Below are 17,403 nucleotides of genomic sequence, written 5' to 3' on the forward strand. Positions count from 1 at the left end.
AAAAAATTCAAAGTAAAATAAAGCCAATTTCCAATCCATATAATAAGATTCAATAAAAAGTATTAAATTCAACAATGCATTTTATAGTCTCTGTATTTCCTTTATCTCAAAGATGAAGCTGTTTGAGACCCAACTGCTGAGAAAACAATGGCATGAGCAAAAGGCTCTCTTTGTTCCATATAAGCAGCATCAAAAACCAGCATGCAGAGTACAAATACCACCTACCATAATCTAGCAAGTTAATACTAACAACTTGAGCATTGAACATAAAAGACTATTTCTGTTCTAGGTGAATGGATAATTTCAGGCTGTGCCATGAATCATTAATACGAGCTTGCTTTACTCTGAGCCTACCCCTCAAGCCTCCCTTCCCTTCCCTCTTCTCTTCCATGGTCTTCAGATCAGAGCATTAAATGCAAGACAGAAAGCTTGGATAAGGAGGCTTCACACAGCAATAGAGCTACCCAAAGGACATGTGAAGATCTCTGGTTCAGTGCAACACAATCCACTCGGGTTGAAAAAATGGCAACATGAAGGTATATGTTCACTTCATTGCTGGACTGGCAAGAATGAGGAGTGTGCATTGGTCCTTACCTCTGGTCAGGATTAGGTTTACCCTTCTTCCTCATGTTATTGGCTGTGGTCTCACTGAAGTGCAACCGGCCCACGGTGACCTTTGTAACCTGCTCTGCAGGCAAATTGACCCTGAAGAAGGGAAAACGTAAGAGCAACTGAACAACTCCATCATTCTGACAGGGGCAACAAAATAATCTGGGACCTGTGTGCTTCCTGGTGAAAAGGGAACCAGAATTAAAACAGAGGAGTCCATTGCAGAGAATGCTAAATGCACCAAAGGTCCAGTGAAATCACTGAGACTTAAGAACACAGCTAGCCATGTAAATCCTACCAATTTCAAGGAAATACTACTACAGCACTCTCATGTATTCAGCTTAATGTGCAGTCACTTCTGAATTCAGCTGGTAATGCAGGATTGTCACATAGAGATTACACAAGGAAGCTGCACAGGCTAAGAGCACAACAACCCTCTCCAGATAAGATAACTGCCTTGGGGTGTTTTATGAAAGGCAGTACAGAAATTGAAATTGAATAATAAAAATGCACCAGTAGAAGTAACCTCTGGATTCAGCTTAATGTTTAAGAACTACCATGCCCAAACCTCCTTTACGTGTGCCAAAACTTCTCTGGATCACACAAAGATGTGTGTTTTAGAAGAAGGCTTATATCCATGAGAAATCTTATAGATATACTGTCTAGTTCTCTCTTTCACACTGAAGTCTGGACAATACTCACATGACAGGATTAAAGGGCCGTTTGCTGCGGTCAGACTGTGACTGTTCTATGTTGATTGACTGGTTCAAGGCCTCCAGCTAAAAAGAAAGATCCAGACTCACTGCAAAGAGGACCATCAGAATTTTGTCCCTCCTCATGACCTATTCCCAAGGAGCCATCCCTGCATCTTGCCATACTGAAGTGAGATGGCATCAGGATGGCACCATTACACAGACCCTATTTCCTTTCCTCTTCTACAGGGCTAAATTCGGGCAAGAAAGGAGACGGGTTAGGGAAGCTAGAATGTTATATACTGCTTAAGTCAAATGGGTTCTTTTCTACAAACACTCACTATATTTATATACCACTTTCAACAAAAGTGGTATTGTTGAAATACACTGCACCTTCAATGCAGTTTACATTAAATAAAGATGTATTTTATCCCAGATTTCTCCCAGAAAGAAGCATGTTTACTCTTCGTGTAGATATATCAGAATTTAGAAGTCGAACCACCTGCAGGCATAAGGACAACTCCTATATAAATATTCATTGTATCCATATTTGCTTAAATTCAGTTTGGTGGCATCTGGTGCTCTCATAAAAGAGGAGGGAGGGGAATTAGAAGAGATCCGCCTTCAGAAACTCTGAAACCAGTGAAAGGCTTCTAATGGCTGGTATCACAAAACCTCCACTTTTGGGAGCACCAGCTACAAGCACAAATGTAGAGATGCTCTTGTCTAAGAACATGCGTAATAGCATGCACGCTGACATGCTCATGCGGACACCCAGAAACCCAGACCTACAGAGACATCCACTTCCATGTAATATCATTCTATTCATTCTGAGCCGCTATGACAAGATCTCACGCTAGCTAGCACAGCTGCATGTGCTCCCCAACAGTTCACACTGGCATATTCACAAACACCTTGGCAGACACAATCACTGGCACCAGCAGAGCCCCCTACCAGGCTGCCCCCTCTGCCTTCACTTACTGCATGTTCCCTCATTCAAACTTGCCTTGACACCATGTAGCTTCAGGTAGAAGCAGTCGAGCGGCTTCAGGCCCTCAGGAGTCTTGACATACTTGGGATCACCAATCATACCAATGTAGACTGTGACCTGGAAGTGATTCTTTTTCTGGCATACAAAAGCATCATCACCCACAGAGAAGTTGAAGCCTTTATCTGCATCCACCCGGTATGTGGGCATCGGTCTGTCACCAAAAGAGAACAAACAAGAAATGCAGGCATTGAGCAAAAGAGCACATGGGCCTTTGAAACATACCTACAATGTGAATTATGTGCCGACAGCTTAATATGCTTATAGAGGCTCCCTCCCACAAACAGAATTTGTGCAAGTGACTGCTCCTGTCATTTTCAACCTGGTAACTGGGCAAAGAGGCATCTTTTAAAATGGTGATTCTCTTTATTTAGCAGGGGGAGAGTAACTGGCCCTATCCACCCCCAGTACAGTACCTCCAGTGACTGTTGCTGGTTTCTTTTTAGATTGCAAGCCCTTTGGGGACAGGGATCCATCTTATTTATTTATTATTTCTCTGTGTAAACCACCCTGAGCCATTTTTGGAAGGGCAGTATAGAAATTGCATCATTAATAATAATAATAATAATAATAATAATAATAATAATAATAATACATGTTCCAGTGTCAAACACCAGGCTCAGTGTTGTTCCTCCATCTTCTGTGGATGACCTTGCTGTACGACCTTGGTTCCCTTTGTCTCTTGTCTTCTCCCTCCCCACCTTTTAACCTCATTTTTGATTGACAGGGGAGGGTTCACCAGATGTCGGTGGATCTTACGGTGTATTTTCTGGGGGTACTGAAGCTGGACTTTGGGGTTCAACTGGCAAAATAGGTTGCATAGGTAGAAGTATTAGTGCCACTGCACATGGTGGATCCAACGGAGTGGCTGGTGCAAGAGGCGACTCTAGGTCAGTCTGTGTCGACATCTTAGCTTGAGTTGTATGGAATGATGTCGTGCCCAAGGTGACTCTATATGTCACCTCTCTGGAACGATGAAAGTCTTGGAGGCATAAAAAGATGTCCTCATCCCTTACGGGGTCAGTGTAACACATTACATGTAGAGGATGAGCGTAACGATCAGTATACGTAAATCCATCAAAGGATGGATGGAGTGTTGAAGGAAAAGGCTGATAACTTGCCTTGATAGGCACAGTTGCCTCCACCTTGGTGGTGCCATTGTGATGAAGTAGGGTGCATAGGACTATATGAGTGTGCACTCCAGATCTTCTCAGTTTAACACTTGGCTCGTCATTAGGGAGTCTAGAGTCAGCATCCCTTCATGCTGTGTCTCTTTTTTAGGCACAATTTTCAGCTTCAGTATCATAAATTTTGGTACCGAAGACGACAGCACGTTTCCCAACATCAACTTACTGGATATCAGTACTTCCTTCGGTAGCGAGGGCGTCGATGTTGACAGCGAGGTTTCAGGTGCTTGGACTTCGAAGATTTCCCCGGTGGTGGCTGTTTCAATGTCGAGGATTTTTCCGACATCAAGGGCTTTGATGTTGAGTCCAACTTTGTTTTCTTGGAGGTGGTAGACAGTGAAGCGGTGGATGAAGAGTTGGCATGCAGTTTCAGATCAGATATAGCCTTTCCTGGTTTGACCTCTTTCGAAATTGGGGGAGAGGGCTTTGGCACTTTTCCCTTCAACGCTGGCATCAGTGTCGAAGGGCAACTGGGTTTTGGACTTGGGTCATTCCGAGTAGGGGTTGGTGTCAACTTTGCCAAATCTTTAGAGGACTATGCAGATGGAGTCACTGTCTTCAATGTCAAAGGAGCGGTCGGATTCGATACCAGAGTGGCCAATGAACTTGACATTGAGAGTTGAGGTTTTAGCACCAAATTATAAAGGGTGTCTTTTGACTTCAAAAGTCTTTTTTTTTTTTTTGCGTTTGCTTAGAAAACTTGTGACAAATTTTACAATTTTCTGTATTAGTGTTCTTCTAGACCAGGGCTGCTCAACTTTGGCCCTCCTGCAGATGTTGGCCACTTGGCTATTGGCCACTGTGTCTGGGAATTATGGGAGCTGTAGTCCAAAAACAGCTGGGGGGCCTAAGTTGAGCAGGCCTGTTCTAGACAGAGAAGACACAAGGAATGCCATTCTGAAGAGGGGAAAGTGGTGTTAAATTTTTGCACCTCAAACATATTTTTCTTTCTGTCTCTCATGAAAACTGTCTGACAAACAAGAAAACAACGATATTCTATCTCAAGAAGATCTACAATAATACAATTTCTCTCTCACTTATCTGAATGGCTAAGGCGGCGAACCCCAGCCAAGCAGAAGAATCTTCCGAGGTATCAGTACTGGCTGGTGGTCGGAAAGGAACCGAGTAGAGCAGCACTCCACCCACCGTTCTGACAGACGCATGTGTGCCGTGGGTGGAGTCAGGAGCACCACACGCTTTGGAATGTTCTTGAACGGGCTTCTGCACAGGCGCGTATCCCAGTGGTGTGAATACAGTGGGATCATGTCAAGGAACAGATTTTATCTAGACCCAGATGTGCCATCTTACTTTCTGTGGAATGCATTGCCTTCAGTGCATTCCACAGTGATATTTAATAACTATGAAGAGGCAGACAGCCTCATCTCATCTGAAAACTCATTACCATCAGTTAATATTGTTCTCCCTAGCTACTGAGGCAAGAAGCAATGCTTGTCCCAGAGGAAAAAGTGTTCAGTATGAAGTCACCAACACTGCCCTGAGGAGTTTGGTTTCCCCTGACAATCTGCCACTCAACCATAGATTAGCCTGACATTGCTTCGTTGATCTGGTGAACTATCCTGAGTTGCAGATCAGTCCTGGGAAGGACCTGAAGTCTTCACCTGAGCTAGATTTTCTAAAACATGTCACTGAAGCAATTCTCATTATTCATCTTGGCTTCAGAACAGGACTGGACTCATCCTAGATTGCCACAACACCATACCCACCATGTCCCTATTTTCTTCCAATTTTGGAAAATAGGGACATGTTGGCAGGTATGCAACCCTAGTTTTAAATCAGAGATACCTGCAATTGCTTCTTACAACTTCCATCCCACCCTTCCCGTATATTACTATGTCTTCAGGATACAAGAGTTCATGATATTTTTTTTTAAAGCAACATATGTAGCAGCTGGGGGGGTTTAATCTATGCCTCCTTAATGGACTAGTCGTCATGGAAACCGTTAAACTATGTGGCCTCCTCAGCAAGTCCCCTCTTCTCCCACCTCCTGAGCTGCCTGGCTGCCTCCGTGGGTAGGCCCCTCCAAGGGATGCTGCCTGCCTCACAGACTGACACACACGTGCACAGAAAGAGCAACCTGAGGGGTTCTGCTGAAGTCAAAGGATGGAAAGCAAATTCCATGGTCTTGCCTGGTCAAATTATATTCCGAGTACTTGCAAAAAGAAAGAAGGGCTTTGGAGGAAAAACAAGCAAACAAAACAAACCAATTTCTTCCATTCTCAGCCACTTCGCTGACCCCAGATTCGGATGCCCCTTGCCTGAATGAGTTAAAATGATCAAGTCAGTCAGCAAAGGCACGTCTGAAGGCCTGCAACTTCCTACTATAAATTCAACATTTATCAACACATTTGTTGATAATTTATCAATAACCATTTATCAACACATATTTATATCATTTATCAACCTTTATATCATTTATCAACCTTTATATCACTTATCGACCTTTATTTCAAAACCTATATCATTTATCTACCATTTACCAACACATGTTTATAACTGTAGCAACTAAAGGCTTCCAGCATAGCCAACTTCATTTGTTATGGGTTTTTAATTTTTTGGAGGGGTTCCATTTCCAGCATCTTATAGCTGTAAGGTATATGTTGGCAATTTTTAACCCCATAGGCCTGAGAAAGGCGTCAAGAAGAAGAATTAAACCTAAGACCATCAGACTGGCTGGCATGGCAATAGGAAAGCTGGAGTGGGTGGTGGTGGAAGGGATGGGTGGTGATGGAAGACAAGTGAAGGTCCAACAAGCTACGGGGACAAGTGGGGTAGATTAAGAGTCTACCAGAGCCAGGGGTTTCACGATTCAGCGCAGCAGGGCTGTGAGTACAGGCATGACAAGAATAGGAGCCCAGTATTTTGCCTTGGGCTCCAAAAGACTGAAGGCTGGCCCTGTGCACGTTGACAGTCCACCTCGGACATGCCAGAGGCAACTGGATTAACTCTGTGTGCTGTCAGCACCCTTGGTTGAGCGAACCTGGCAGGCTCTGTAAAGAGCCATTTAGTTCTTCCTCATAGCAACAGGGGGACCCTGAGCTGCCAGAGATGTGCCCTGAACAAAAACCAGATGGTGGTCACAGAGCAAGCTACCTTAGACAGAAAGTATGAGAGGAATTTCTCTCCCCCTCTCACCCCTTTTCTTAGCATTTCTGGTGCTTTATTTTGCCATATATATTTCTTCCCACACAACTTCCCGCTGCACTGTCAAATGTTTCCCCTCCACCACCCAAACCGCAGGCATGGACTCTTCCCTGCTCAGCCTTTAGCCCCTTATGCCATCCGGCCCAGCTAGTGGGGCTGTGGCTTGTGTGTGCCACTGAGGTTATTTCAGTCTAACTACAGGAAAGGGAGGAGGACCAACAAAAGGAAGTACTTTTTCATGCAGTGCACAATTAATTTATGAAATCCTCTGCCATGGGATGAAGTAATGGCCACTAGCTTGGATGGCTGTAAAAGGGGCTTAGACAAATTCATGGAGAACAGGCCTATTGATGGCTACTAGTCTGATGGCTATAGGCCACCTCCAGCCTCAAAGGCAAGATGCCTCTAAGTACCAGTTGCAGTGAGCAACAGCAGGAGAGGGGGCATTCCTCACTTTTTGCCTGTGGGCTTCTCAGGGACATCTGGTGGGCCACTGTGTGAAACAGGATGCTGGACTAGATTGGCCATGGGCCTGATCCAGCAGGGCTGTTCTTATGAGTCAAAGTAAACAAGAGACCTTCACATATGTTCTAATTAGCAGCCATTCAAGAATATAGCTGACCAATGCACATCTAAAAACAAGGGAAAAATCCCCCATCCCACCTCCTAGGAAAAATGTCAGTGCCTCTGCTCAAAGGAATACAAACCATCCAGTGCCCTATTAATTATTATAATTATTATTACATTTATATCCTGCTTTTCCTCCAAGGAGCCTAGAGCGGTGTACTACATACTTGAGTTTCTCCTCACAACAACCCTGTGAAGTAGGTTAGGCTGAGAGAGAAGTGACTGGCCCAGAGTCACCCCGCTAGTATCATGGCTGAATGGGGATTTGAACTCAGGTCTCCCCAGTCCTAGTCCAGCACTCTAACCACTACACCACGCTGGTTCCGTCAGAGCTCTCCACAGAGCTTATTGAATGCCTTGCAATGCCTACCTCCCACCTAGAATTTATTCTCCAAACAGCTCCAAATTCTACTGAATAAAAGGCAGCCCAAAGCAAGAGCCTGAAAGTGTCCTCTGGATCACTCCAGTATGGATGGATATTTGCAGAAACAGCATTTTGGGGGTGGGAGTAGTATATCAGTATCTAGACCCACTATGAAGAATGCATATTCTGTACTTAAAACAGCCAACAGATCACTTTGCTGATAGGTCTAATATCAGTCAATTCCAATCCTATCTGTAAAAATCAACCAGTGTCTTAAGGAGACAATGAAAGGCAAAGTGCATGTTGCATGCAAATACAAGGTTGAGCAGAGAAGCAAAAGGACAGGACGGGATGCTTAACCCATTGCACAGCCACCTGTTTTTCTGCTCAGAATTCGTCCCAGCACCATGCCTTTTCTCCACATGGGATTCAAGGTGAGTAAATACCCTTGTCAACATGCATCTTGAATCTCACAGGAGGAAAGCAACAGGAGTGGTAAATTACCAGGGTGAGTGTGGGTTAGGCACTCCTCCAGTGCTTAACTCAAACATGCACTCAAACATGCAGCCTCCTGAAACAAAATAATCAGAGCATGTAAAAGAAAAAGAAAAAGCATGAGATCTAAGGATCAAGCTGATCTGTTTTAAAACAAAGGAGCCATTCACACGACCTACTGGGCAGGCTGACAGGCAGGTGGGCGGAAGGCTTGCCAAACTTTGCCTTCCCCCCAGACAATCATTTGTTACTTGGTGGAAACGCCAAGCGCACTCCCTCACGATCAGCCCTTCTCCATGCAGTGCGGAGCAGGACGGATTGATCCGAGGCCAGGACTCATTGTCCCGGCCTCCATGAATCCCACAATGCACCACCCAGCACAGTGAGGTGCATTGCAGGAGTCCCCCATGAGACGAGCACTCCAGGCACCAGTCTCTGGAAACTCCTCGTATCTCAGACAGCAAAGGCATCCAAAGCAGAGTCTAAGATGATGACCAGAGGACACATATAGTAGAAAACAGTCCTTCAGGTGCTCGGATCCTAGGTGGTTTCAGACTTTATGGGTAAGTCCAGCACCTTGAGTTGGGCCCAAAAACAAGTAGGCAGCCAATGTAGATTGAACACTTGGGAAATGTACTCCCAAGAAGCCAGTGCTACTAAAGAGGTGGGTAGCTGCATTTCAACCAAGATAAAGTTTTGAAGTATTTTTCGAGGGCAGCCTCATGTAGAGTGCACTAAGTCTAAAAGTGACCAGACCGTGAGTAACTAGCACGGGTGTTTGAAACCATCTTCTAACAGTTCAGTATACTTGATACTATATGGTTGTAGAAGAGGGTGAAAGTAAGTATATCACCAATTAGACATACTGGTCCTTTGAACTGATAAATCCCAGCAACACATCCCTCAGCCGCTTTTGACCAGGACAATTTCTTCAAGTGCCTTGAGACAGCATTAATGGTACCCACCATTTTATCATGCCACTTTCATACTAGACCCTCTGCTCCTTTACAAACTGCTCAGTCCATCCCACATGAATCAAGGACTGCAATCTTGTCAAAGAAAGGCCCACACCTCTTTGTAAATTAAGTACTAACGGTCAACATATATTGGGACAGGAAGCAGAGCAATTCCAGGAGAGGTGGGGCAGAAATGAGGGGGAGTAGAACAGTAGCAAATAAAAGCAAGAGATAAGGCCAGCAGGCTAGTGATCCCCAGAAACTCAATGAGCCATGTTGCTTGTTCTCTCGCTAAGATGACATGACGTGCTCAAGTATATTTTGAGAGACGAAAAAGATGTCTAGTCTTATGACAAGACAGCAGTGTCATTTCTACACAGATAATGGAGGCATCTCATATATCATATTCCACTTTATTTCTAAGCCAAGGCTATGGAAAAAGGTTTGCTCCAATGCAAATCCCAGCTCTTTTTAGAAGAGGAGGATGGACATACATATTGCAATCACCATGGCATAGTACCACTTAAAGATGCATGTCCCAGAATGTGTGTCAAAACAGAAAGTCTTGTATATTAAACATTTTACAAATTTCTCTCAGATTTGTTGAACATGAATTCTGGGAAATGTTTTGAGTGAGGAAAAGCTAGCTTTTTGTATGTATGTATGTGTGAGAGTGTGTATGTGCATGTGTGCAGTAAAATCCTGTGGTGTGGGTATTTTAAAACTTAGCTTTCTCCACTTGGGCTCTTAACAGCAAAATTTAATGTGCAAAATTCAACTTTACATGTGCAGTTTTGAATGTTTTCTTCTGCAAACATCACACAAGAGTAATGAGAAGGACGGGAGATTCAAGCACATTAAGCTATTGCTTGCAAAGGCATAACATGATTTTTGTTGAAGAGAGATTCACCAAGTTAACTGCCATGAAGATGGCTACTTTGCAAATATTTCACTTCACTGTGGATATTGCCAAATGCACTCCACCTAGACAGCTGGAACAAGCCCATGAAACATTCCAGGAAGATGACTATGTTGAAAGCTAACCAAAGCTGTGTTTGCAGCACCAACTTTGCAGAACCAAAAGGACTCCCCACCCCAAAAAAGAAAAACAGGGGGAAAAGAATTCACAGCAAATCCTCTCAGCAAAGAGACTCCATCCTCAGAACTCCATTTCTCAGCACACCACTGAGTGCAAATAGCCAGAATGCTTGTATTCACACACCGAGAGGGATCTGACTTGATAGTGTGAGAGACATAGAGTGGCTCCTTATCCAAGTCCCATGCTCTTGCCCCAACCAGATGTCTAATTCAACACAATGCATAATAGGACATCATAAGAACATAAGAACAGCCCTGCTGGATCAGGTCTAAGGCCCATCTAGTCCAGCATCCTGTTTCACACAGTGGCCCACCAGATGCCACTGGAAGCCTACAGCAGTTGTTGAGGGCATGCCCTCCCTCCTGCTGTTACTCCCCTGCAACTGGTACTCAGAGGCATCCTGCCTTTGAGGCTGGAGGTGGCCTATAGCCCTCTGACTAGTAGCCGTTGATAGACCTCTCCTCCATGAAGTTATCCAAACCCTTCTTAAAGCCTTCCAGGTTTTAAGAAGGGTTGGCTGTCACCACATCTTGTGGCAGAGAATTCCACAAATTGATTATATGTTGTGTGAAAAAATACTTCCATTTGTTAGTCCTAGATTTCCTGGCAATCAATTTCATGGGATGATCCCTGGTTCTAGTGTTATGTGAGTGGGAGAAGAATTTCTCTCTATCTACTTTCTCCACTCCATGCATGATTTTATAAACCTCTATCATATCTTCCTGCAGTCATCTTTTTTCTAAACTAAAAAGCCCCAGGTGTTGTAGCCTTGCCTCATAAGAAAGGTGCTCGAGGCCCCTGATCATCTTGGTTGCCCTCTTTTGCACCTTTTCCAGTTCTACAATGTTGTTTTTTAGATGTGGTGACCAGAATTGTACAAAGTACTCCAGGTGTGGCCGCACCATAGTTTTGTATAAGGGCATTATAATGTTAGCAGTTTTATTTTCAATCCCCTTCTTAATGATCCCTAGCATGGAACTGGCCTTTTTCACTGCTGCTGCACATTGAGTCGACACTTTCAACAAGCTGTCCACCACGACCCCAAGATCCCTCTCCTGGACAGTCACTGACAGCTCAGATCCCATCAGCATATACTTGATTGGGGTTTTTTGTCCCAATGTGCATCACTTTACACTTGTCAACATTGAACTGGATTTGCCATTTTGTCACCCTCTCATGATGTCATCATGCAGGTCATTAGCTCGCATTCTCTTCCCATCATTAATTGTTGGCAGTAAGGCAACACACAGCATGATGACATCACAACATGCTTCAAATAGACCTTATGAGGATGAAAGGAGAGGCAGCTCTATGTCTCTTGTAATGTTTGGTTAGATCGTGTGTGTGTGTGTGTGTGTGAGAGAGAGAGAGAGAGAGAGAGAGAGAGAGAGAGAGAGAGAGAGAGAGAGAGAGAGAGAGAGAGAGAGAGACTGGATCATGGAAATATCCTTGGATAATGAATATAGGCATCCTGTCTGAACAGGAAGAAATGTGAGCAGCACTCTAAGATATTCACCTTAACAGGTGGAGCCACTCTGGAAAGAGCATCTGCATGCATGCAGAAGGTTCCAGGTTTCTTCTGGAACCATCCCCAGATATAGGGTTGAGGCAGAGTCTCCTGCCTGCAACTTGGGAGAAGTCTAGCTGTGTACTGAGCTAGATGGACCAGTGGTCTGACAAGAAGCAAAGCTTCTAGACTCTTACCATGAGAAGAACTCTTCCTCTCCAGCATATATCCCACGACACTGCTGCCTGCTCACCTGGGTCTGGATAACACCATAGCCTCAGACTGGAGTTGGGCCCCAGAATGTGTCAGCAGCACTAATGGGCAGACTGTGACACATCTGGTTTTGAGGTTGGTCAGGGTGGAGCGAACTGACAGTGGTTTTGCAGTGGATGGTGGTGACCATAAGTCGCTCACCCTACATGGCCAGCTTGGGATAGCCCAGCAGGGGGAAGCTGGCCTCCGGGAAGCCCAGCTGCTCCACCAAGTCAGCCTCCAAGCATGAGCGATGGAGCGTCACCATGTCCCCAGCCAAGGAGAACACCCTCTTGCTCTGGAAGCTGCTTGGTGGGCATGAGAGGAACCATCCGGCAACCGATGCCAAGTCCGGCCAGACTTGATGATGCACTGCCCAAAACTGGCTCGGCTCCATCTCCCGGCCTGCCACCGGCTCCTAGAGGTACTGCACAACACACTGCTCAGCACTGCTGCAAGGCTTTATAGGCTCCTCCCATAACCCTGGCAGGGCGCCAAGGAAGTCCTCTGTGACCCACCAGGTAGAATGCCAAGGCAGAACTAACAGCTAGGCCCTGCCAGGCATACCATGGTGCTGGACCAGGAAGCGCTGGTGGTGATGCTGCTGCTAGGGGTGGATTACACTAGTAGGTGCTCCAGCACCCTTCTCCTGGTTGTGCCTCAGCTTCCCCTCCTGGGCTTGCCTAACCTCTTCAACCAGGAGGGCCCTCCACCTGGGCAGCTGGTCAGGGGTGACAGCTTTGCCCTTCATCCTTGGGTCACATAGGTAGGACAAAACATGCTCTGACAATGCACCCAAGGTGTCTCAAGCCGATCCACCACTCCAATCCTCAGTTGACCTGCCAAGGCGATTCCTGTCTTAGTGGTCAGCATGGACTGGAGCTCACCCATCATCTTCTCGAGAAGAGCGGCAGGCAAAGCTTGGCTGCTCATGACAACAAAGTTGTTTGTGGCAACAAACAACAGCTCGAGTGGCAAGACAACCTTGGAAATGAATGCCCAGTCCTGGGTGGAGAGCTCTCACACTTGCAAGCCACGCCTCCTTACCAAGCCGTGGCTGGCTGGCTCTTGCTCCTGCAGTCGCTGGAGCAAGAGAAAGGTGGAGTTCCACGGGGTTGGAACATCTTGAGGCATCAGGTGTTCAGGTAGGCCAAGCTCAAGCTTCCTCTCTTTGAGCATCTGCCTACCCTTGTAAAGCTGCTATCCTGCATCACCTGTCCACAAGAGCAGCCATTGCAGCAGCACACACAGAAGCTAGAAAAATTAAATCCCCTCAAATAAAAAAGCAAACTTTATGGGGGGGGGAGTGGTTTGGAGGGGAAAGAGCAACAATGAAGTCTAAAGGAAGGGAAAGGGGATTAGTGTGGCCTCTCCTAAGGACTTTCTCTGTCTCTCAGTCCCCTTATTTTTGAAACTTCCTCCTCTGGCTTCCCCTCTCCCCCCAGCCAATGCGGGCACAGTTGCCCATGACAACACTTGATTTGTATGATAACAAGCCAACCAGGAAGCAAGGAGATTGCAAGGCAATCAGAAGCCATTGCCAGAAAACCAATCAGCAGGGGAAAAACAGGCCTCCAAAATGGCGCTCGAAACATCAAAACATTTTGAATTGAAACAGGGTTGTTTTGTTCCGAGCTTGAACCAGGCTTTTTATTTAAAAGGCATTCTGTTTCAAGCTCAGAATGACCCATTTCAAGTTGAAACATTTCAATGTTGCAAGATTCTGCACATCTCTACGTAGGCATGTTCTCACCTCAGTCCATCTGGTGTTATATATCTTGCTTTGGAAGGTACTCATCACCCACTAAATCCCATGGGTCAAGCAAACCATCAATATTCTGTTCATCTCTGAACACACAATTCAGTATGATTCCCTCCTCCAAGGGATATTTCATTTTGGGGTTCTCCTCTTGTGTTTCATTCTAGATGGGTCAAGAGTAATAAGCTAGCATCTTTATAACATGTCACTATTGTGACTTTGGTTCAGAGGCTGTTCTCTGTTGGTCCCAGGAAACTGAGAGATTAAGGGATGGGGCGAGGTGGTGCCATATGTTGGATCAACTTTTATTACTCATTATGACAGATAAACAGCTCAATAAATTCTAAACGTATACAGGCTCTCACACCAGCAAGAATTAAACATGTCTAAGATATCATCTGATTCTGGTCTGAATGCAGCCATCTTTACTTTACTTTACTATTGTCTCCTGCCATGTCAGCTAAAGCCAAGAGGCCTGCCTCCTTCTGTCCCCAAAGAAATCCTGGTCATGAGCACAAGTAAATATTGAGTGCAGGATATTCACCCCAAATTACATGATTTGCCTATTGTTTCTCTATTTAGTCCTACAGATCTCTGGATTTAGAATGGGGAGTATTGCTTTCATTCCGCCCCTGCCTTCCCTGTCCAACAGAAAAAACTGAAATAAAGTAATCTGCTATAAGAACAACCAAAATTATATAGAGTGTGTAAACTACAGGTTAGGCTTGTGAACCTCTGAAATGCTTCTGTAGAGAGGTCACAATAAAAGGGGAATTAAAAAGTGACTCTATAAGATGCTCTGGCTAGGGTAGTTCCATATGTGATAATGGAAGAAATGAGGTGTTAAAGCCAACTCCTCACTCTTACCAGTGTGGTAGAGGCAGTTGTTGGGGAGCTGTCTTTGAAAAGCCCTTCTTTCACACTGTTTCTCTTCATGTCAGACAGATGACCTTACTGTTGCTGAGTAATGTCCACACTTCTGCTCTCATTCTCCACCAGTAAGAGCAAAAAATTGTACAACGTCCATAATTTATCCTTTAAAAAAATGGTTGGGTGGAAGGTAAGTATCTCTAAGAGAGATTTTTCAAACATCCTAATCCTAAGAAACTTATGCTTTATTTTGAGCATGGTCTGTTTCCCAACCCTCTTGACTGTGGAGTAAAGTTCGGAAGATAACAGCCACAAAAGTTGCCCTAATACGTTCCACACACAGCCATTGTAGCTGTCTGTGACCACCAGGGGGCGCACATAAGGACAGCTCTTTACTCAGCAAGTGCACTTCTCTCCTTGCCTGCGAGGACAAGGTAGGAGTGGTGGAGAACAGAAGATGCTTTGCATGGTCCAAACTGCTAGAGTAGTGTGGGAGTTGCTCAGAAGGGAGTGGGTCAAGGCTCCTTCCACATACACACAATTTATTTATTTTTAACTCAGCATTGTGTCCGGAATTGTTGGAACTGTTTCACTTACGTTACTATGGCAAGAACCTGAAGATTCAACATTCTGGGCATTAAAATGCATTCCACTGCCGAAATTAGAGCCTTTCAAATTCTTTCAGGCAGTATCTGCCTTATCTCTGCTAAAGCAAAGTAAGCAATGCTAAAGGCAGAGGGGCTATGAGGCATACTGTCAAGTATACATGGTAAGGATTGACGTACAAGTCTCATCACGCTCAAATGAAGTTACTTCCAAGTATGAGTGCTTAGGATAAAAGCCTCATTACTGAGTGGAAGCCACTAGAGATGAGCTAAGTGTCATCAAGAACATTATGGAACAAGAAAAGCAAGGAAGCTAAGCTCAGTGACAGTGGTGGTTTGCTGACTTACTACAAACAGGATGGCAATTACTATTGCCAGGAGAGCTGCCATCCAGAGTCTTGTATTGGCTGTTCCCTTATTTTACTGACTATGAATTTCCCCCACCCGCTTTGGATTAAGAAGTTTGTTTTGCTGATCATCCACAGTTGCCAAGAGGCCTGTCTCACTGACATTAAAAAAAGAAACAAGGAGGCTAGGCACTGTAGGCAGGCACATGGACAGTAAGAGCTGCCTTCTACTGAGTCAAACCATTGGTCCATCTACTCTAGCCTGATATTGTCTACTCTTGACAGGAAGTAGCACTCCCAAGGTTTCAGGCCGAGGTCTTTCCTATGCCTGCTACCCAACATCCTTGTAACTGGAGCTGATGGAATTGTACTTCGACCTTTCGCATGTAAAGCAATGTACCCCTGTTTGAACACATTTGTTTTATCCTGTACTATCGCCTTAATCTCTCTCTGGAAAGTTAACGGGACTCCTTGCTGCAGCAGAGTGCTGCATTATTTCATCTTATTTGATGTGTCAGTGGAATGCCAGATTTTGTTTACAGTTATGGACAAGATTTCCCCTTGTCTGTAATGAGATGACTTTACATTTCTTTTAGCCAATTTTACTGGATGAACCGTTTTTTAAACCCAAAAGATAGTATGATCTCCCTGCAACAGAATAGGCCATCGGGTAAACAGAAGAGGGCAAAGAAAGTGATTTTGTTTCATCTTCTAAAACTACTTTTTTCTCAGTGGATTTCGGTAACTAATAGGTACACTTACCTTGGGCTAAAAGCTTTTCTACAGAGAGCTTTTAGCCCAAGGGCAGGTGCAGGGGAGAATCAGGGTGGCTTTAAATGCAAATTTTTAGACCCGTCTGATTTAGAAGTTTGGAGCTATAACTTTCATGGCCTAATTTGGGGCCAGGAGGACTGAACATTCGTGGAAGATGTGTCTTGAAATAATTGGTGGAAGCATCATGCAAAAAAAAAATGCAGACTAGATTATACAAAATGTGAATAGCCCTAGATGAATATGATCTATGAAATCCACTGAGAAAAAGTAGAATATTTATTTGTACAACATAACCCACCCTATAGCCTAGAAAATCCGATAGGGAATATCATTTTAACCAGCTCCTATTATAATCTGACATGACAATTCCTTTCAAATTACCTATTTATTATGCAATAAGGATTAATAATGATGGGATAATTTTTGTGATGGCTGCCACCAAATTTAGGGTTGTTTTTTTTAAAAAAAAGAAGAGATCAGTTTCAAAGTATTATTGTACAATTTAAAAATTTGAGCTGCTGCTGTGGATTTGGTTAACCACATAGAAGAAGCCGTTACTGCAGGCTCTCCTAATGATATAGCCTTTGGCTGATGCAATAAACATTCTACTCCCATTATATATCTTGGAGAAGTCTGGATGAATTTATTTCTGCAAGCCCTTGAAAAAGCAGCCATGGCCAGTGTGCTCTGCGTGGGGATGTTGGGCCATCTAAGGGCAGCCTCCCTTGATGCCACAGCTGACCTTAGTGTAAATCACTGGCCTTTTCTCTTCAGATCGTTCTCATGAAGCCAGATAATAATCTCATTTTATTTGATACCACAGTCAACAAGGGCCCTTCCCTATCTCCCCAAAGGCAGGGCCAAAAAGAAGATACAAGCCATACAGAAAAAACCAAGGGGTGGGGAGGCTTCTTGAGAGTCGACGATTCCCAGAATCCGGCCGGCCGCTTGCCAGTTCTCTATCACCTTCCTGGAATGTGGGGAGGATCTGCAGCCGTTTCTTCTTGAACATTTGTCTCTCTCCTGCTGTAAGCTGTGTTCACTTGTTTC

General features: G+C 44.6%; 1 protein-coding gene across 7 annotated transcripts in view; it reads right to left on the reverse strand.

The window, feature by feature from the left end:
* MYRF (myelin regulatory factor) overlaps window positions 1–17,403 on the reverse strand; it is a 167,581-nt gene that overhangs the window by 48,523 nt on the left and 101,655 nt on the right. For all 7 annotated transcript variants that reach the window (XM_053283499.1, XM_053283502.1, XM_053283500.1 and 4 more), the window contains exons 8-10: window positions 2,308–2,503; window positions 1,312–1,388; window positions 595–705 (exon numbers count right to left, since the gene is read on the reverse strand). In XM_053283499.1, the coding sequence (XP_053139474.1) occupies window positions 595–705; window positions 1,312–1,388; window positions 2,308–2,503 (384 nt within the window). The remainder of the gene's footprint in view (window positions 1–594; window positions 706–1,311; window positions 1,389–2,307; window positions 2,504–17,403) is intronic.

Source organism: Hemicordylus capensis, chromosome 1, assembly GCF_027244095.1.
Source record: "Hemicordylus capensis ecotype Gifberg chromosome 1, rHemCap1.1.pri, whole genome shotgun sequence".
NCBI lineage: Eukaryota > Metazoa > Chordata > Lepidosauria > Squamata > Cordylidae > Hemicordylus > Hemicordylus capensis.